Source organism: Portunus trituberculatus, chromosome 31 (assembly GCF_017591435.1).
Source record: "Portunus trituberculatus isolate SZX2019 chromosome 31, ASM1759143v1, whole genome shotgun sequence".
Lineage (NCBI taxonomy): Eukaryota > Metazoa > Arthropoda > Malacostraca > Decapoda > Portunidae > Portunus > Portunus trituberculatus.
Window position 1 is genome coordinate 6,691,646 of NC_059285.1, and position 22,500 is coordinate 6,714,145.

At 40.0% G+C, this 22,500-nt stretch overlaps 1 protein-coding gene across 10 annotated transcripts in view; it reads right to left on the reverse strand.

The window, feature by feature from the left end:
• LOC123511105 (SEC14-like protein 1) overlaps positions 1-22,500 on the reverse strand; it is a 149,739-nt gene that overhangs the window by 44,575 nt on the left and 82,664 nt on the right. Inside the window, exon 1 of one of the 10 annotated variants that reach the window (XM_045266719.1) lies at positions 9,130-9,162. The exons of the other annotated variants lie outside the window; for them this stretch is intronic. Within the exon in view, the coding sequence (XP_045122654.1) occupies positions 9,130-9,147 (18 nt within the window). The 5' untranslated portion in view covers positions 9,148-9,162. Of the gene's footprint in view, positions 1-9,129; positions 9,163-22,500 lie in introns of those variants that run through there. 10 annotated transcript variants of the gene reach the window in all.

Genomic DNA, 22,500 nt, shown 5'->3' on the forward strand with positions numbered 1-22,500 from the left:
AGATGACGAAAAATGCGCAAAAATACAATAAGAAAGAGTTTACAAGGAAGTGAGATGAGAAAAAGGAACAAAAGGAAGGAACAAAATGAAAGAAGAGTTTATAAATAAGTAACAAAAGATGGAGAAGAGAAAGGAAGAGACGAAAAAGAAAATATGAAGAGAAACAAAAGGAGAGAGAGAGAGAGAGAGAGAGAGAGAGAGAGAGAGAGAGAGAGAGAGAGAGAGAGAGAGAGAGAGAGAGAGAGAGAGAGAGAGAGAGAGAGAGAGACCTAATAATCTGTCCATTGTTCAGGGTTAAGGCAACTTACCTCAGCCCTCAGGTAACAGCCGCGGTACAGATAATGAATTATACACGTGTACCTCTGAGTTGCGGTTGTGGAGGTGGAGGTGTAGGTGGAGATGGAGGTGGATGTGGATGAGGAGGCGGAGGTGAGATAGGGGTGGGGTTCAGTAAAGGTCACAGTGGGGAGGGTTAAGGAAGTTGCTTGTGTTTGAAGCTTTCTGGTGTTTGGTGTTTGGTGTTTGGTGTTGGTGTGGTGGGTGTGGTTTGGGCGAAAGGATTAAGGGGAAGTTGAGGAAAAGAAGTTAGGAAAGGAGTTAGAAAGTTGAGAGGAATAGGCTAATAATTATAACATGGTGTGTCAAATTTATAATATGCAGTAGAAATTAAGAGGAAAATTAAGAGATAGAATAATAACGCTGACTACTACTGCTACTACTACTACTACTACTACTACTACTACTACTACTACTACTACTACCACTACTACTACTACTACTACTACTACTACTACTACTACTACTACTACTACTACTACTACTACTACTACTACTACAACCACTATTAAGGCATGTCAAAGTATAAATAAACAACTAAATATCTAACTAACTAATAACCCAAACTCCATGCTACGAAATAAGTAGAGAGGAGGAAAGAAATAAAAGAAAAATAAAGTAGTAAACAAATCAGCCATCCGTTCCTTCCTTCCTTCCTTCCTTTCGCGGCTGGAAGTTCGTTATACCAGTTTGAGAATGTGTGTGTGTGTGTGTGTGTGTGTGTGTGTGTGTGTGTGTGTGTGTGTGTGTGTGTGTGTGTGTGTGTGTGTGTGTGTGTGTGTGTGTGTGTGTGTGTTGTGAATAATTTAGCTATACTTCATGATACATCCTAATGAGGTAAAACACACACACACACACACACACACACACACACACACACATAGGAGACAGCGGGAGAAAAATGAGTCCGCAACACTTTTTAACTAACGCGGCAACAGAATATTAGAGCGGTAACACTGTAACAAATGAGCCTGTTGCGAGGTTTAATTAGCGCCTCAGTGTGTTGTTACTACTGCCGGAAACAATACACCTACACTAACTGCCTCTCTCTCTCTCTCTCTCTCCGTGTTTTGCTTCGTACTTGGGATTATTTGTTTTTCTGTTTCTATTTACGTGTATTTAAGTTTTTTATGTCTTCCTTTATTCTATTTCTATTTGTGAGAGTATTCTGTTTTACTTTGTTTAATCATTCCTGCGTGTTTCTGCATCTCTCTCTCTCTCTCTCAGTAAATTTCAAGTGTGAACAAACGAACACATGGAAATAATTAGGAGATTAAAGATAAAAAACATTTGTAGAACAGCGTAGCAATCTAACACACACACACATACACACACAAAAAAAAAAAAAAAAAAAATGGAGGGAACAACACAATGGCCAATACAAATATGTCACACCCTTGACAAGTGATGGGGGCGAAAGATAAACAGTAACAGATAAGAGAGCACACACAAAGAGAGAGAGAGAGAGAGAGAGAGAGAGAGAGAGAGAGAGAGAGAGAGAGAGAGAGAGAGAGAGAGAGAGAGAGAGAGAGAGAGACCTAATTCACTTTTACACGAATAAATTAATGAAAGAGACGAACGAACTAATGAATGAATGAATGAATGATTGGGTTGAGTGAGATACTGAGATATTTGAGGACAAAATGAATGAATGAATAAATAAATAAATAAACAAATAAATAAATAACACACATACATAGTGCTAACATAATGAAGACTATGATACGAAAAGACAGCGCAGAAACATAAACACACACACACACACACACACACACACACACACACACACACACACACACACACACAGAAAGCTACACGAATGGACAATTGCTTACATATTAAAATATCACGTTAAATAAGCTCAATTACTCAATGGAGGCCTGGGGTGACGAATCTGATTAATGAACCATGAGCCGAGGGACCTTGTGTTGTGGGGGTGGTTGGTGGGGTGACCGGGGGAAAGGGACGCTGAGAGAGGAGGGGACTGGAGGGGTGGCCGTGACAGATTATACATTCCGGTGAATAGCGCTACGCTGTAAACCATTTAAAGCCTTTGCTGCGATATCACGTGAATTATTTAATCTACATCGTAAACATTTCACACATTTTTTTCTCCCTTATTCGTGTTTTTCTTTCTTTTTTTTCATCAACCTTTAACTGCTACGACGTGGATCTCTTAATTAAAGCTTGGTGAAGTGGTAAAGTGTTTCTTGGTGTAATTTCGAAAGATATTATTTTCTATTACTACTACTACTACTACTACTACTACTACTACTACTACTACTTCTACTACTACTGCTACAGATACTAAAGCTTGCAAACTGTTCAATCACTCCTTTTTCTTACAGTAGGTAGTTTCTCCAGCAACATCAAAATCAACCTTGAGAGAGAGAGAGAGAGAGAGAGAGAGAGAGAGAGAGAGAGAGAGAGAGATTGTTTAATGTGCTGGCTTATCTATCTTTAAAGCTCCCACTTGACCTGGTAAAGTTTCCAACAAGAACAAGTCAACAACAAGAAAACGGACGGACGAAACTCTCTCTCTCTCTCTCTCTCTCTCTCTCTCTCTCTCTCTCTGAAGTGACAGTGCCTCAAAAGATCTTCAATATTCAAAGTAGGCACTGGAAATCCATTAAGTATCTCTCTCTCTCTCTCTCTCTCTCTCTCTCTCTCTCTCTCTCTCTCTCTCTCAGCATCTCTTTTCCCTCCATTTTTCATCCATGGCCGAACACACACACACACACACACACACACACACACACCTACCTCATTTTCAATCCAACCTTTCTCTCCACTCTTTCCTCTAACATTACCTCCATCTTCTTTCTCCTCCCTCCGCTCTCCTTTTTCTCCATCTCTCTCCTTCCCTTCCTCCATTTATCTCCATCCCAATGCCCTTCCTCACTCTTCTCTCTTCTTGGTTTCTCTCCTCTCTCCCTCACAATTCCAGCACCTTTGCGCCTCTTTCCTCTCCTCTTTCCTTCATCTTTTGTTCCTCCTTTTCTTCGATTACAATACGTGGGAGGAGAGTCAGGCAGAGATGGAGGCAAGACATTAAAACAAAAAGTCGAGGAGGAGGAGGAGGAGGAGGAGGAGGAGGAGGAGGAGGAGGAGGAGGAGGAGGAGGAGGAGGAGGAGGAGGAGGAGGAGGAGGAGGAGGAAGAAGAAGGAAGAGGAGGAGGAGGAGCATAAAGGGGAGTGGCGAAGAAATAACAGATATGAGAGAGAGAGAGAGAGAGAGAGAGAGAGAGAGAGAGAGAGAGAGAGAGAGAGAGAGAGAATTTGCAAGGTGATGGAAAAGACGGAGAGGGGGAAGAAAAATATAAATAAAGAAGGGTAGAATTAAAGAAAGAGTACATGACTGAGTGAGTGAGTGAGAAGGAAGGAAGAAAAAAAGAATGAAAAAAAAAAATCAAAGGAAGAAGGTTATAGAAAAAGAATTGAGGAAAGATGAAAGGAAAGAAAGTTGAGATGTAAAAGAAAAAATGAAAGAAGAGAAATATAATGAATAATGAGAAAAACGAAAGAAAACATGAGTGAATGAAAAATAAAGAAATAAAAGAAGAAAGGATAAAAAAAGAACAAAGGGAAAGAAGAAGGAAGAAAGACGAATGAAAAAAAAAACTAGAGACTATGATTGAGTGAAAACGAAGAAAGAAATAAGGAGAGAGAGAGAGAGAGAGAGAGAGAGAGAGAGAGAGAGAGAGAGAGAGAGAGAGAGAGAGAGAGAGAGAGAAAAGGAATAGATACGGAACACATAGAAGGGGAGGGAGATAAAATAGACAGACGGACAGACAGACATATATGAGCTGTCAGCAACAATATATCCTTCAGGACACCACGAGGAGGAGGAAGAGGAAGAGGAAGAGGAAGAGGAAGAGGAAGAGGAGGAGGAGGAGGAGGAGGAGGCCAAGCATGAAATAACAAAACGTTAACACAGACAGACAGACAGACAGACAGACAGACAGACAGACAGACAGACAGACAGACAGACAGACAGACAGACACACACACACACACACACACACACACACACACACACAGCTGACCTCGGTATCTGATCAGGAGGACTATTAGTGTGTGTGTGTGTGTGTATGTGTGTGTAAGGGTCACTTTCAACAAACAAACAAACAAACAAACAACCACACGCACACACGTTAACACAGACAGACAGACAGACAGACACACACACACACACACACACACACACACACACACACACACACACACACACACACACACACACACAGCTGACCTCGGTAACTGATCAGGAGGACTATTAGTGTGTGTGTGTGTGTGTGTGTGTGTGTGTGTGTGTGTGTGTGTGTGGGTCACTTTCAACAAACAAACAAACAAACAAACAACCACACGCACACACGTTAACACAGACAGACAGACAGACAGACAAACACACACACACACACACACACACACACACACACACACACACACACACACACACACACACACACACACAGCTGACCTCGGTATCTGATCAGGAGGACTATTAGTGTGTGTGTGTGTGTGTGTGTGTGTGTGTGTGTGTGTGTGTGTGTGTGTCACTCACTCAAACAAACAAACAAACAAACAAACAAACAAACAACACACACACACACACACACACACACACACACACACACACACACACACACACACTAAATCACACGTAACGACAAGAGGAGGCAGGAAAAGACGTGTTTCATCGAACCTCCTTCGAGACTCGTTCCGGGAAAAGAAAGGAGGAAAAAATGAAATATATAAAATAACGAGAGAGAAAGAGAGAAAAGATGTCCCCTGTCAGTAATTCACATTTTTCCTCGCCTTCATCCATCACCCTCGCCTCCGCCTTTCCTTGTGTGGAGCAAACTGCCCTTTACACAATTCCGTGGTGCGCACACACAATAAAAAAAAAAAAGAATAAAGGACGAAACATATCATATAAGACAAATAATATCGTGAATGTAATAAATTAACAACAATATTGATGAAGAAAATGAGGGACAACATTACAAATAAAAAAAATAATAATGATGGTAATTTTAAGAGGAAGAACAACAAGAAGAAAAGAACAACGGCGAAATAATATAAAGTGAATAAATAAATACACAAAATCTTAAGAGAATATTCAAGCAGTACATACATAAAAATGAATAAATAAATAGTTGGTGAATATATAAACAGGAAAAACATTCAGTAGGCATTTTCTTTTTTAATTTTCAAGTTAGATATTTTTTAACAAGCGACCATTCGTTAAGAGCAGGAATTTATATTAAACTAAGCAAATTATCTTTACTTACAGAGAGAGAGAGAGAGAGAGAGAGAGAGAGAGAGAGAGAGAGAGAGAGAGAGAGAGAGAGAGAATTATTACTCATTACACAAACACAAGGAATAAGTTTGAAGTCTCTCCTGTAAACTCGCTGCATGTGCTTGAAAAGTTGAGAATGTTTTAAAATTCATTCGTTTAGTCTTTTCCCTCCCAGAAACATCGCCATATTTTTGGTAATAATTAAAAACGCATATATCTTTTTCACTCTGCAATTACATGGAAGTTTCACTAAACCGCATTTTTAATCTTTTTTTCTCTCTTTTTCCTTCAGCTGCGCGGGGCCAACAAACTCGTAAGTACAGATATAACATTAAATTTATCTATATATCACACGCATATCAATTTCTATACATGCGTTAAATTTCAGAGTCGATGACCGGCGAAAAGTTAGTAACAGTTTAATCGTTTCCTTTCTTCTATACTATGCTAAAGAAAAAGCTGAACATCTATTTATAAACCATAACACAACAGAACTTAGGCATTTAAACCCTTTTCCTGCAGTATGTAACAATTCACAGTACAAAAGGCAATATACGGAGTCATTATAAGCATCAACAAGAAATAAAAAGGAATGAGAAAAAAATACGTTTTATAATTTCTGGCCACTACAATGTTTGGAGGTGGCTATAACAATGAAAAAACAAATCTCAGAGGGATTACTGAGTTAAGGAAAGATACACCGAGTAGCAGTGAAAACGTTAATATTTTGGCAGCACAAGACTCTCTCCTTACTTTCATCTTTACCTGACTGATCAAAGAGTTAACCAGTAGTTTCCGTCCTTTAACTCTGATTCCCTTTAAACTCTGAACTCTGCCTACAGCACAACTTTTCAATCTTTGTATGACCTGCACAGCTTCAAGAGAAGCATGAAGACACCTATGGAATTAAAAACGGCAAGCACAATTGGAATCCTTTTCTGTTCAAGATTTTAGATAACGACAATTGAGTCCTTTCATTCAATTTAGCTTAACCCTTTGTACAGCCTTCTTGCCACGTAAAAGTTCCAATGTATATGCAAACAGTTTGGTTTCAGAACAATACCAACGTTATTTTTTTTCCCTGCAGCACACGAAACCCTCCCACCCTTGCACTCAGCCGCCACTCCCACGAGGCCCACTTTCCCTCCCACTCTGAAGACAAATCCTCTCCCACCACCACCACCACCACTAGACGCTCCACATCACACGCAACACACACTACTAGGCCACTCCACTTCTCAAAACCCTCCACACTTCATTCACACTTCACAACACAGCACCTCGACCTCCCCAAAACACCAGCAATCTTTCAACACACCACCAACAAACTACACGCCGTTCCAGCTCACCTCAGCACGCCAGGGACAAGAATAATGTATCCCTTATTACAAACTTCCACCTTCCGCAACTTTTGACAACCCTCCACTTTCCTAGCCCTCCTCGGCCTCCTCTCTGACACCATTATCTCTCTCTCTCTAGTCCTCCTTTCCCTTCCTTTTAGTTTCCCTTGTTCCATTAACCAATCATCCTGTTTCCCTTTTCCTATTTCAATTTGTTCTTCCTTTCTCTCTGCATTTATTTACCTTACCTCCCATTTTCTTTTTCCCTTCACTTCTCTATGTCGTTTGGCTTATGTTTTTACTCTTTTTCAGCCTTTCTTTTGTTTCTTACCAGAGTCTCTTTTTCTCTGACTTTTCCTTCACCCAGAGCCTCCGTCCCCGCCTTCTTCCTATCTTCCACACCCATTTGCACTTCCTCATCTATCTTCTTTTCCGTGAACCTTTGTAGCTACATTTTCTCTCTCTCTCTCTCTCTCTTACCAGCTGCACACCCCACTCTCTCCTCCACTCCATTTCCTAATCCCTCTTCTTGGTATTATATGTCCTATCCCTCCAGAACTCCCATCCCTTACTTCCTCTCCTGACTACAGAGATGCATCGTGACCCAAATTCTGTTCTGCAGTCGGCCTGGAGATGAATGCATGGCCAAGACAGCGTTAACGTGTTACCTGTGTGAAGTGTGTCTCATTATTTTAACATTTTCTGGAAAGTATTTAGTTAGTTTCTTCCTGTGTGTCAGTATGTGCTCTCTCTCTCTCTCTCTCTCTCTCTCTCTCTCTCTCTCTCTCTCTCTCTCTCAACTGTTTCTGCGTGTGCGTGTGCGCGTTTCCTCTCCTTCCAGTCATCTCGGCAGTGCTTACCTGGAAAGACAAAAAATTATGGGTTATTAAAAGGTGAACATATAATTTTTTCCTCATATATTAATTATATCTTAGTAAGTTACCATGTTATTCTGTATCTGCTCTCTCTCTCTCTCTCTCTCTCTCTCTGGCAAGTCTTGAGTTAGCTGCTTCACGTTTCGTTGCTTCCTTACAACATGCAGAGAGAGAGAGAGAGAGAGAGAGAGAGAGAGAGAGAGAGAGAGAGAGAGAGAGAGAGAGAGAGAGAGAGAGAGAGAGAGAGAGAGAGACCTTGTTTACACTCGCCGGTATACAGTTCTGCCCTCGTAACTCACTGAAAACCTCTACCCCTCTTTCCCCTCCCTTCCTCCTTCCTCCTCCTCCTCCACCTCCTCCTCCTCCTCCTCCTCCTCCTCCTCCTCCTCTTCCTGTGGCCCATCTCATACGTACCCATGTGGCTTTCCCTTTTTACGCTGCTTTTAAAATTGAATGAAAAATGTGGAGTTGAAACAAGGCGCGGGAAACATTTTCTATTTTCCTGTTGAGTAAAGCGAGAGATGATAGTTTGCAGGGTCTCTCTCTCTCTCTCTCTCTCTTATATTTGGTAGAAGTTTGTGAATAAGCAATTGAGATGGATTGGGAGGGAGGGAGGGAGGAAGGAAGGAAGGAAGGAAGGAAGGAAGGAAGGAAGGAAGGAAGGAAGGAAGGAAAGAAAGAAAGAAAGAGAGAGAGAGAGAGAGAGAGAGAGAGAGAGAGAGAGAGAGAGAGAGAGAGAGAGAGAGAGAGAATGTGGGAATGGACGGCAGGGATAGAGAGAGATGAGAGGGGGAGAGGAAAGTGTGAAAGATTGATGGCTGGGTCGTTTACGCTCCCCAAGGACTGGAAGGTTAGGCAGACGGGAACCTGAATGGGCTGTATTAGTGGCGGTAATCCAAGGTCAGGGCGGGGGAAGGGCGGTACAGGGCGGGGCGGGAGGGTGTGTTAGGGGGAGGATAGTGTCACCTGAGCCAGTTACGAGTCTATCTGTTACCTTGACGCCTCGTAGCTGCTGCATTTAGTTTGAATAAGGGAGATAAATTAAGGTTAGTGTTACATTGTTAAGGGAAAGATCAGGGGCATGAATGGGAATATGTATAATAAAGTGTGTGTGTGTGTGTGTGTGTTTCGCCCGCCTTCAGAAACGCCTTCCCCTTTCAGAACGACAATTTTGCAAGGCCACGGAGACAACTAGCGGGGTTTTCAAGATAGTTTTTCTTTTACTAAACTAGAAATCTTGCCAATTCATCGCCAGAACCATAAAATAAACTCTTACAAACATGGGTATCTTCATCTGGAGCCCTTGAAAAGCAGTGACGGTGAGAGAGCAAAGCGTTTCAGAACACGGGCCTTTCTCTCTTGCGTGTGTGTTGTTGCCTAAAGGAGGAAAATTATGGTTGGGATTAGACTGTAAAGGGAAAAAAATTGTGCATTTGAAAGGGAATGTGTGTAAATAAGTAAGGTGTGCTTGTTTCTCTCTTGTCTATTTGTTACCGTTATCTGGAATGTTTGGTATGTTGTGTATATATACAGTAAGAGTGCAACGGAGGAAAATGTAGTGCATCTGAGTCCAGAGAAGATAACAGTACCTAAAGAAAACAGTTCAAAGGGAAACTCAAAATCATAACGTGGTGTTTTAAAATACATGTAGCCAAGTAAGCCAAATGCAGGTAAAAGACGCCAAAACAAACACAAGACTCACAAAACTCGATAGTGAGCTGTGAAAACAAGTCATAAAAATGCTCATCTGGAATAAACAAGCAGGGAAACAGAGATGAGTGAAAAAAAATACAATATAGTGTAAAAACTCTTTGTCTTGCAGTATAAATATGAAAACATGATGCTGATGATGACGACGACGACGACGATGATGATGATGATGATGATGAGGGTGACGATGCGAAACAGCGTGTCTAAAAATACATCCTAGTTACTTCCGTGTGGCAGAAAGAGGAAACAATTTACCCTCCAAGGTGCGAAAAAGGAAGAGCGGAGGTGGTGAATATTTTACAAGAGGCGGAGGAGTCACCGCTGCTGGGTACGAGAACGCTGCTACCTGTTGACTGGGAGGCTTGGCGGAGATCTGCTTTAAAGGAACCACAAGGGAGATGATTATTAGTACTACTTTTATGCGAGGCAGGCTCTCTCTCTCTCTCTCTCTCTCTCTCTCTCTCTCTCTCTCTCTCTCTCTCTCTCTCTGCAATGCCTTTTCGTATTAAAGCAGCTGTTGGTTTCAGTAGTTATCGAGTATTTGCTTTATACAGTCACCGTCAGTTACTGGATAACCTGCTACATTCACGTCTGCACTTTTTCTTTCATGTTCTCTGGTCTGCTGATAGTCACCAAATAAGCCATAACAATCGATGACCACGAGACTCACGACGAAGGAAAGATGCATCACACAGTAGCAGTGAATATGGAACGTGGCACAATTTCTGACCAAGACTGTGCCGATAATGGTTGATGTGAACGTTACTCCATCCATGATTCAATACCCGGAGCGCTACCTTGACACCACAATGATAAAGTTGAGTTAATTTTGTTTTCCTTCCGGTGCGTTTGGTAAATTAGTAGCCTGTGGTATGAACGTGACATTACTGCGATTTTCACGAACAGAAGGGATACTGACAAAAACAAGCTCTTTTTTTTTATGTTGAGAGTAGAATATTATACAATGCAAATAATTTAAAACAACTTCAACCAAAATAGCAGTTACAAAATCAGGCCAAACGAGGTCGTAATAATAACTGAACGAAGAAAGATCCATATGAAAATTACTACGTCGTCCTTTCACTGCTATACACGTGCCCTGTTCATATTCACAATACTTCGCAAGCACACATACACACAAAAAGAGAGAACGGGTTAATGTTGTCTTATATGGGCAACATAATTATTATAGAGACTAGTAAAAAGTAAAGGTCTGAAAAGTTATGATTATGGCAAAAAACGGTCTAGTAGTGAAAGAGATGAGTGTCAAGGTGTCTGGACAAGGGCACAGGAAAAAAGATTTAAAAACCAACTCATTTCTGCCGCTCGTAAAAAGTCATTAGCAAAAAAAAAAAAAAGAAACAGAAAAAGTTGACCTACTTACTAAGATATCTTGATACTCTTTTAAAAACAGTTCCTAGAGAGAGAGAGAGAGAGAGAGAGAGAGAGAGAGAGAGAGAGAGAGAGAGAGAGAGAGAGAGAGAGGAAAAACAGGAATGACAGCAGTGAAGATACGTAGGCGAGTTGATACCCGTTCCTCTCACTCACTGCCTCGCTGCAAACATATCACGGTAGTAAAACATCCGAAGGTCATCTATTTTTCCCGTGTTTGAACGTGAGGCGCGCTGGTGAGACTCCTGCCGCACCTCGTAATGGACGCAGTGAATTAGCGTGTCTATTTGACTTAGCGAATCTTGTTTGAAGGATTTTGGCAGGTGTGTATGCAAGGCTGGGAGGGAAGGCAGATGAGGAGGGAAAAAATCAAGGTGTGATGAGATAGGTGGCAAGGTGAAGTAGAGAGAGAGAGAGAGAGAGAGAGAGAGAGAGAGAGAGAGAGAGAGAGAGAGAGAGAGAGAGAGAGAGAGAGAGAGAGAGAGAGAGGAGAAAAAAGAGAAGAGACAGAAGGAAAGGGAATGGAGCAATTGATGAAAAGGAATATGAGAGCGATGGATTACATTGAGAAGTGTGAAGGTGAAAGGAAAAGATGGAAGAGGAGAAAAGAAAGTGCAAATGGAAGGGTGCGAAAGGAAGAGTGGAAAGGGAAGATAGTAAGAGGAATGAGGGTTAAAATAGGAGAGGCGGGGTATGGAGATGGGTAGGTGGAGGAGTAGGAGGAGGGGCAGAAAACCGGATGATAAAGTAAGTGAGAATTACGTAACATGATATAACCTGTTGTTACGCAAGTGTTGTTATGGGAACTTTATGAACCTGTTGTCATTATTATACCATAGCAATGCAGACTAACATTGAGTATCATAAATCACACAGGAAGACATAATACAAAAGCTGCGGAAAGACTTAATATCAATCTTTCCTATCATTAATCATAGAGAAAGACAAGGAAAACAACCAGCACCAGACAAGCTGATCTAAAAGAGGTAATTTGATCGCCCTATTAAAATCAAAACCAACTCATCATCACTGCTATTAATCATCGCCACCATAGCAACTGATCACAACCTAAAATAGACCTTATATATATATATATATATATATATATATATATATATATATATATATATATATATATATATATATATATATATATATATATATATATATATATATATATATATATATATATATATATATATATATATATATATATATATATTCCAGTCAGTTTTGGCTTCCTGGTCTGGGACACCATTTTGTAACGTTACTGTGTCTTATCTCGACTTACTGTAGCAAGCTGTAGTGGAAGTTGTTGCTATTTTTCATTCATTTACCGCGTTAAGCAACTTATATTACAGCAATAAGAATGATATGTGAAATCTTTAAAAGCACGCATAAGAATAAAGGGGATAAAAAAGGAATACATTTTGCAATTTCTAGTCCGTATAATGTTTGGAGGTGGCTGTAGTACCACAAATGTTTCAGAATGGTTCGTGACTCAGGTGTACCAAATAGTAGTAAAAGACTTAATAGTGACTTAATGATTTTTGAAAGGTCTAACCAGAATTATGCGCAATTAATGAGAGAAAAAAACTAGAAAAATAACCCCTACCGTGTTTAAAGCAGCCCAGGTGAGAGCGTTTCAGAATGCAGGCCCGGGATACGACTGGAAGTGACTGGCTTAACCCCTTCAATACTGGGACACATTTTTACCTTGAAATTTGAGTATGATTAGACCATTTCATTGACATTAGGAAGGGTCTATGGAGGTCAGAAGATTAATAGCCAGAGTCTTCACTATTTTAATCCCCCACATAAGTTTCTGAAGCTATAAAATCACTAAGTAGCATGCGTCATGGTGCTCTATAAACTTATATCTACGAAGAGATACGAAGAAACTGACTCTCAAATACAATGGCGGATAGCTGGAATAGACTCGGTGTTCAGGCTGTTGGTGCCAAGTCAATGGGGAGCTTTAAAAGATTACATAGATTAGTGAACAGGGCTAATAAGTGGATATAATTAATTGGGTATTATATGGAGACTCCCACGTGTAAATTTACAGGCTATTTTCAGCTTTCCTCTGTTTATCGTGGCCGGATTGTTTCACAGTTCTTATAGGTGTTTGCTTTAGACTACCGGAATAAAGAGAATTGAATAATCTTAACAAGTGTGTCTAGTAATGACTACTGTTATGTTGCCTTATTCTCTGTCTTCCTTGTTTTCTTATTTTAGTTCTCCCTTGTTTTCTTACTTTATCATTACAATGTTTTTTTTTTTTCATATGAGAGCAGCACTGACCAAGGACAGCATAAACATATCAAAATGAAGCCCTTCTGACGAGCTCAAAAGAGATGGCAAAAGGACCATCCTAAATTGAAGGAAAAGGGTCTTTTCTTCCTTCTTCATTTAACATAAGATCACCTCAAATAAATAAAACATTCAAACAACCATTGCGTAAAAGCCACGGCAGTATTCACCAGAGACTCATTACAACACCGACATGCTGTCCGGTCATGCCTCGCGGCGGTCGTGTAGGCAAGGCGCGGGCGTACGTTACGTCAGGGGTTGAGAGGCGGGTCAACGGGTGGCCGCGCTGGGTCTGGGCGGGGGCGGCGGGCGTGGGTGGCTCAGCGTTACCAAGGCGACTTCTAACGTTGCCATGGTTACATCCGGTACGTGACGTAAGGCCGTTTTTTCCTCTCGACCAAGCTGTTTACTTTCCCGCGTCGGTGAGTGTACCTGCGTTCCGGCTCCGGCTCACCTGCCTGCCCACCACTCGCCGCCCCTCGCCACCTGTCAGGCTGTCAGCGGCGCCTCCTGGACCTTACCCTCTCCTTACCTCACTACCGCGGACTGACTGTTTAGGAACGTGTCTCGGGCCACTAGTCAGAAACGCTTTGCTCTTTCAACACCACTATTTTGAAAGGACGCAGAGATGATTAGTTGGGTTTCCATGTGTTACTGATGATAATTATGTAAAGATGTTGCTAGTCTAACTAGAACCATAAATAAGAAAACTTTTAGAAATCAGTGTCACTTCGATTAGAGCCTTTTCAATGTAGCCGAGGTGTGTGTAGGAGTGTTTCAGAAAACGAGCCTTGGTCGCGCACCTCTAGATTTAAAGGAATGATTTGTGCTACTTTTACTTTTTTTTCGATATAAACATTTTTCCTCTCATATTTTCTATTTTTCACTGCTTCCCCTCCTTTTTTCGACGATACAAGTAGTTATTTTTTCATTCTTTTCTTCTTTTTTTTTCCTGGCCTTACGTAAGTCGAAGCACAATGGCGTGTTGTGTAAGTGAGAACAAAAGGAAAGCAGGTTGCGTATTCAAGCGGAGGGAGGTCCAGGTGACGGGTATTTAATTTATCTTTTATACACGAGAACACGTATTCTTTTATACACAAAGAAGAAAAGATATATCGCTCTGAGTTGTTCTGTCTTTTATACCTGTGTGCGCTGCTCCCGTCTATAGTATCTGTCTGTCTAATAAATTTCAATAATACTTTTTTTGTCATTGACAGTAATATATATCTCTGTATATTTGCCTTTCATGTACTTAGTGAAATTTAGTTTGTTTAATATCGTTAATCTATCAATATACATATATATATATATATATATATATATATATATATATATATATATATATATATATATATATATATATATATATATATATATATATATATATATATATATATATATATATATATATATATATATATATATATATATATATATATATATATATATATATATATATCTATTATGTATGTACTTCGTTTGATGATTCCAGTGTATCTATTTGCATTGATATTTTATGCATTCAGTACGATTAATAATTCTGGTTTATCATCTACATATTTGTCTATCAGGTATTCAGTTTGTTTGATTGTTCTAAATCATGCATATTTGTCTAGTTTGATATATAATTTTAAATCATCTATATATTCAGTTTGTGCATATATTTTATCTTTAGGTATCTTAAAAGTTTTCCTGTTTATGTAATTAGATCTCTAGTACGTACATGTATCTTCCTTTTCACACATTGCACTCCATTTCATCATCCTAAGATTAAACCGTTAAAAAAAAAAAAAAAAAAACAACAACATAAAAGTGTAACAAATCGCACTTACATCAGTTACAAGAAACATTCACAGAAAACCACAAGTCACTATACGTACAACTGATAAGGACGCAACTCTTACTTTTTTTTTTTTTAACCAGGCTACTGTACTGGTGAGCCGCCGCAGGTATTGGGCTCGCCCTTACACAAAGCAACAGTACGAGGGAAGATTATAGAACTCCCACATCGCAGGTTCCTTTTCGTGGTAATAGATAATGAGAAAAGCCCAACACAGTGCCCTTCATCCTCGCAACACTCATTTTTCCCTTCTCCTTTCATTAAGTCCACGTAGAAAACAGAGATTCTTGTACCCGTAATGAGAGAGAGAGAGAGAGAGAGAGAGAGAGAGAGAGAGAGAGAGAGAGAGAGAGAGAGAGAGAGAGAGAGAGAGAGAGAGAGAGAGAGAGAGAGAGAGAGAGAGAGAGAGAGAGAGAGAGAGAGAGAGAGAGAGAGAGAGAGAGAGAGAGAGAGAGAAAGCCGTATTGGAACAGCACTGAGTCGCGGCAATTCATGAGTCAGGCAGTAAAGTTAAGTTCTCATTTAAAACTGAGTCCGCATCCACTCTGAAAAGACTGAAACTTGTGCTTGATGAGGATGAGACGCAAGAGGAGGAGGAGGAGGAGGAGGAGGAGGATCAGGTATAACGGTGGATGAAGGGTATTGGAAGGACAGAAGGAAGAAAGTGTTAGGAAGTTAGAAGGGGAAAAAATAGGAAAAATTGAGAAATAAAGGATGATGAATAGTGACTAAAATAAGGAAAGAAGAGAGGAGAAGGGTAACGAAGAGGAGGTACGAAAAATGTGTGAATGTAAGGGTAGAGGAGGCGATGACAGGTGAAGAGGAGAATGATGATGACAAGATAAAGGATAGGGAAGAAAAAAAATAATAAATAAAGTCTGAACAAAGTATAATGCATAATAAATAGGCACACGTGTCTTTTCGAGAACACACACACACACACACACACACACACACACGAAAAAATCACGTTGTATACATTTCTAGGAACGTCCAAGGATTTATTTTCTTGCGCCCCCCCCCCCTTCTCTCTCTCTCTCTCTCTCTCTCTCTCTCTCTCTCTCTCTCTCTCTCTCGTATTTTTCCCTTCAATTCTCGTCCTCATCCATCCCTCCATTCATAAATCCATCTGCCTCTTCCTTTTTATCGTTTTCCTACTTTTCCTTACTTGTTTTATTATTTTCCTTCTACTTCACCCTTTTCTTCTTCCTCATCTCCCTTATCATCATTTCATCACATTTCTCCCTCTATACATTCTTATCTTGCTTCTTCTTTTCATTTATATTCATTTCAGTTTTTCCTTTAACTTTTCTCTTCCAAATTATAATCTCCTCCTCTTCCTTCCTCGTTTTCTTTCCTTTTCTCATCCTTTTTATCTCTTTCTCTCTCTATTTTTCGTCTTATTTTTCTGTTCTTCGTTTTATTTCTCTCTCTATTTTTTGGGTCTTATTTTTCTCTTCTTCGTTTCATTTCTTCGTCCTCCAACTTTCGTGTCCCCTTTCCTATATCGGCCATCACTTCTTTCTTCTACTTTCTATCAATACCACCTCCTCCTCCTCCTCCTCCTCCTCCTCCTCCTCCTCTTCCTCCATTCTCTTCTCTATTCCTACTCTTTTACCTCTTTCCTGTCTCTATCTTTTATCCCCTCTTCCTCCTTCCCAGTTGTCTTACCTCCACTTTCACCTTTTCCACCATCCTCCCTACTCCTCTTTTAATTTTTTTCACTTCTATCTATTTTCTCTTCCTCATCTTTTATCTCCTTCCTCTCATTTTCAGTCGTGTTGTCTCCTCCTCCTCCTCCTCCTCCTCCTCCTCTTTTTGTCTAACTCTGACAGATCATTACTCATCCTGGAAATCGTTGCTGACCTTGAGATGGAAAAAGAGGAAGAAAAAAAAGAAGAGAAAAGTAATAAATGCCAACTCTTGTTATCTCCCGAATATCATAAATTTTCGTTTAGTCCATAAATGATACGGGATTACTCGTACCTGCCACCCATTCTCTCTCTCTCTCTCTCTCTCTCTCTCTCTCTCTCTCTCTCTCTCTCTCTCTCTCTCTCTCTCTCTCTCTCTCTCTCTCTGTTTTCAATTATCGTTTATTTCTGTTTCTCTTCAATATTGTGTTTGCTGAATTCGTGTCTTCTCTCTCTCTCTCTCTCTCTCTCTCTCTCTCTCTCTCTCTCTCTCTCTCTCTCTCTCTCTCTCTCCCAGTGACATATTGTTCTTGTAGTTCTTCTTTTTCTGCTTTTGTTTACTTTACGTAACACCACAAATAGAAAGTCCAATTATAGATTTATTGGCATGGTATTCTGGTGGTGGTGGTGGTGGTGGTGCGTGATGATAGTGATGACAATGGTGACTGGTGATGATGGATGCTTTTTTCACTTAAAACTCTATGTACTATTTGATTCACATTTTTAATGATTTTATTTACTTTCCTGCGGCTTTCATTAATCAAACAATAAGTATTTTCTTCATACTAATTAATTTATCGTTTTCTGCCTTTATTTTCAATGACTTTCTTTATCAAAACTCAATGTATTTTCCTTGTATTGCTTTTCTATATAGTTTATTTTCTTATCTATCTTTTTTTTTTTTTACTTTAAGTCAAGAGTATTTTTTCGTACTACGTATATCATCTATGCTGTTTGCGTTTTTTTTTATTTTATTTGTTTATCTTTTTTGGTATAGTAATCTCAGGGAGTGAGGTTCAATTCCATTTAGTTTTGCTTTGTTCCTGGCAGGCAGTTAATAGCTTTCGGTCATATTTCGTCTCCCTTGTGAACCGCCTGTAATGGAACTCAATTCTCTCTCTCTCTCTCTCTCTCTCTCTCTCTCTCTCTCTCTCTCTCTCTCTCTCTCTCTCTCTCTCTCTCTTCTCTCTCCTCTCTCTCTCATATTCTCCGATTTCTGTTTCCGTTCTTTCCTTTCTTCTTCTATTTCTTGCTATTAATTTAATACTTTTTTTTCATTTATGTACTTAGTGATATTGATTTTCGTTACATTTCTTCTTCACTATTTATTTTCATCTGTCCTTTTCACCTTTTCTCTCTCACCACGTTTCTTTCTCCACCTTCCCTTTCCTTCTCTTATTCCCTCCATTTCCCTTCCTCCACCTCTAATCACCCAAGTCTTCCTTCATCACGTTCCTTTCCCAGTATTCTCCTCTTCTTCCTCATACATTTTTCCCCAGTCTTCTCTCCTCTAGTTCCTCCTTAAAAAAAATCTTTCTTTTCCTTAATTTTTCACCACCACCTCTCTAAATCATTATCTCCTCCTCTTACTCCTCAACCTTTCCTGTCTTGTCTTTTTTACCCTTCAATTGCACCCACCTTTTTCACTGCATTTTTCATTAACCTCCTTTTCAATTACGCTATCAACCAATCCTTTCCTTTGCATTTTTCATTACCTATCACTCAACTTTCCCGCAGATAACCTCTTTTCTCTTTTTTTTCTCTCCCGCCGCTTACATCCAATCACAGTTTCATTTTTACTCCCATGAATCGGTTGCAATCACCTTAACACGAGTTTAATGGAGTCCGATTACATGAAATGACCCCAATTACTGTCTTGACGCAGAGGCTCCGCGGTGCGTGATTGCCCGTCTATATCTGGCTTCCATTCCCCTACCCCCCCCCCCCTGTGTGTGTGTGTGTGTGTGTGTGTGTGTGTGTGTGTGTGTGTGTGTGTGTGTGTGTGTGACTCGTTGCAGTGATTCGATATGGGCTATTTTGATCTATGTCCCCGAAGCTCCACACAGTTCACTTCTGTTCCAGTGGTAACGGTGATGGTTGTGATGATGTCTGGTGGTGATGATGCCTGTATGTGATTCAGGGCTTGTATTTTTAACCCCTTCATTACTGGGACGCTTTTCACTATGTGTTTTGGGTATGATTAGACGATTTTTTTTTAGAGTAGGAAGGGTGTATGGAGGTCACAAGATTACTGGCCCCGAGTCTTCACTATTCTAATCCCCACATAAGTTTCTGAAGGTGTATAAAATCACCAAACAGTAAGCAGAATGAATATGGTAACGCATCATAGAACTGAAGGGGTTAAATTCGAAGCGTGTTTTTGTTTGGTAATTTTTTCTACAGTAGTTTTTTTTTTGTTTGTTTTCCTTCCGTTTTCTTTAGTGTTTTTTTTTCGTGTTTGTTTCATTCATGGTAAGAATTTTAATGATTGGTTTGTTGGTTATTCGTTTGCTTGATTGCTTGTTATTGTTCTTGTTCTCCTATTGTTGCTTACTCTTGGTGTCTGCCTGCTTTTTTATTTTCTTTGTTAGTTTATTTGCTGATGTTCACTGTCCTTGTTCATATGCCATGTAGTTCAATTCAGGTTTTAACATGTTTGGTATCGTCTGTGTGTTTGGTGGATTACTATGCTATAAGTATCAAACTCTCAATGGGGGGAAAAAAAAAACTATCTTTGAAAAAACGACAAAAAAGATCAAGCTAGTCGATGTGATTTATGGAAAATACATATCATGGCAAAAAAAAAAAAAAAAAATCTCTCAAAGTCAGACGAATAAAAATAGAACAAATAAATCAAATAACTGGAAAGCGAAGCCAATACAGCCTTTTTTGTATTAATCTCCCTATATCTGTCCTTTTCCGAGAATCAGTTTGAGGATTTTGGTAAAAAGTATATATATAAAAAAAAAAAAACACAAATATATATTCCTGGCTATCAATTTTTATACTCTTCGTCTCGTGGGATGGAGTTGGATCTCTCCTGTCACACTGCCTCATTTGGAGTTCGATTCCCTTTCGCACAGACTCACTTGGGGTCAGATTCTCCTTCTCAATCTCACTTGGGATTCAATTCTCTTTCATGCTGTCACACTCGGAGTTCGATTCCCTTTCACATTGTCTCACGTGGGAATCACTTCTCTATCTAACAAGACTCCGCCAAGCACTCTAGCAATCGAAAATAGAAGAGCTAATTATCATGAGTGAGGGAATGTGTGTGTGTGTGTGTGTGTGTGTGTGTGTGTGTGTGTGTGTGTGTGTGTGTGTGTGTGTGTGTGTGTGTGTGTGTGGATGACAGTGAGTGCGTGTGTGTGTGTGTGAGTGCGTATTTGAATAAGTGAGCGAGTGAGTGTTATTGTGAGTGAGTTGAGTGAGTGAGTGAGTGAGTGAGTGAGTGAGTGAGTGAATGAAGAGTCTGGTTGGTGAATAGTTGAATGAATAAATGAGTGAGTGAGTGTGTGTGTGTGAGTGAGTGAGTGAGTGAGTGAATGAGTGTGTGAGTGAGTGAGTTTCATCCCCTCTATTCCACCGCCACTCTTTCAGTTCAGTTTGCAGGAAATCGGCAACAGTTCATTTGCTTACTGTCCCTCAATTACACTTGAGGCTGCAGTGACACTTGATTGTGTTCACTGTCGGTTAACTGTCAGTTCTGAATCGCGCCCCCTTTCCCATTCTCTTCCACCCCGATAGGCTTCCTCCTCCTCTTCCTCCTCCTCCTCCACCTCGTCAAGCGTTTCCCTCCTCCGAGAGACAGGTTCCCTTCTTTCCTCTTTTTCTCAGACAAGTTCTCTCCAATTTTCTCTCTTTCTCTCGATAAGATCTCGTGCTTTCCCTCCATCTTCGTCCTTCCAATTCTTTCCTTTCCTTCCTCCTCCCGACAAGTTCTCTCCTTTCCTTCCTTTCCTCCTCTTCTCCAATAGATTCCCTTTTCCCCTTTTCCTCCACCCTCCCCCGAAAAGTTATCTTCTCTTCCTTCTTCCCCCCTTCTCCTTCCAAACCCCAACAAGCGCCATTCATCCTCTTCCTCTCGATAGATTCTTCCCCTCCCCACTGTCCCACATACTGTTCCTCCCCAGTGGTTTGTTGGGTAATTGGGACCAAACGATCAGCAAAAACGACCTTGACTTGTGCACGATTGCTCCTTAAACGGGCTAATATCCGTTCCTGCTTCCCCCCTTCCCATCTCTCTCTCTCTCTCTCTCTCTCTCTCTCTCTCTCTCTCTCTCTCTCTCTCTCTCATTAATTTTTTGCTTTCAAATATTTGTTCTTAACTTCCTTATTTTTCTTTTGTTTTTATTCTATTCCCTTTCTCTGTCCTTTCCTTTGATTTTCGTTATTTTCTTCGTTTCTTTATCTGTCATTTTCCTTTCCTTTCTTACATTTCCATCTTCTCTGTTTTCATTTCCCTCTACAACCATAAGAACAACAGCAGCAATAACAATAATAAAAAAGAAAAGAAAAACAGCACCAACAACTACTACTAATATTATTGCTCTTACTTTTCCATCTGCACCTCTTCCTCTTCCTCTTAATACTGCTTTCTTTCCTTTCCAACTATCCCCCCATTTCTTCATCACCACCTACCTTCTCTTCCTTTTTTCCTCTCCACTCTCCCCTTTTGCTCCACATTCCATCCTGTTTCCTTCAATCTTTTTTTTCCTAATCTCATCTCCTGTCCTCTATTCTGCTTCACTTAATTTGTTGCACTGTGTCTTACTCGATTTCCTTTTCTTTCTTTTCTTTCTTTCCTTCCACCTTTCGTTTCTCCCTCCATGTCTATTCTCGTGTATCTTACTTCAAACTCTTTCATTCTCTTTTTACTGTTTCTATCCTCGATCCAAGTTTTCTTCCACTATGTTTTTCTTTTTCAATTTTTCATTCTTTTTTTCTTTTGTATTCTCTTTCTTGGTTCTTTCTTTCTTTTAATATTTTTGGGTCATCTCAATTTTTCTCCTCTTCTCGTTTTATTTTCTTTTTCATTTTAGCCGTGCTGAAGGAAAGTATATTTACTTTTTCCTTCTCTTCTTCTTTTTTCTTTTCTTTTTAATTTACGGATAGTGCTCTCTCTCTCTCTCTCTCTCTCTCTCTCTCTCTCTCTCTCTCTCTCTCAATATATTCCCAGAAAAGCCTCGTTCACACACACACACACACACACACACACACACACACACACACACACACACACACACACACACACACCACACACACACAAGGCGATTCTAAATAGGTCTGGTTAGATCTGCTTTCAATCAGCACCCCTACCACCACCACTACCACCACCACCACTACACCATCCTCACTTTACTATGCTTGACGGGTTGAAGGAACAGATGGCACGTGACCCTCGGTGGTGGTGGTGGTGGTGGTGAAAGGATATACTACTACTACTATTACTACTACTACTACTACTACTACTACTACTACTACTACTAATAATAATAATAATAATAATAATAATGAAAAGGTATAGAGAAGAAGAAAGAAAAAAATACAGAAAGTGAACGATGTAAAATTATGGTATCGTGAATTATGAAAAAAAAACAAATATCAATATCTGTGTGTGTGTGTGTGTGTGTGTGTGTGTGTGTGTGTGTGTGTGTGTGTGTGTGTGTGTGTGTGTGTGTGTGTATGTGTGTGCGTGCGC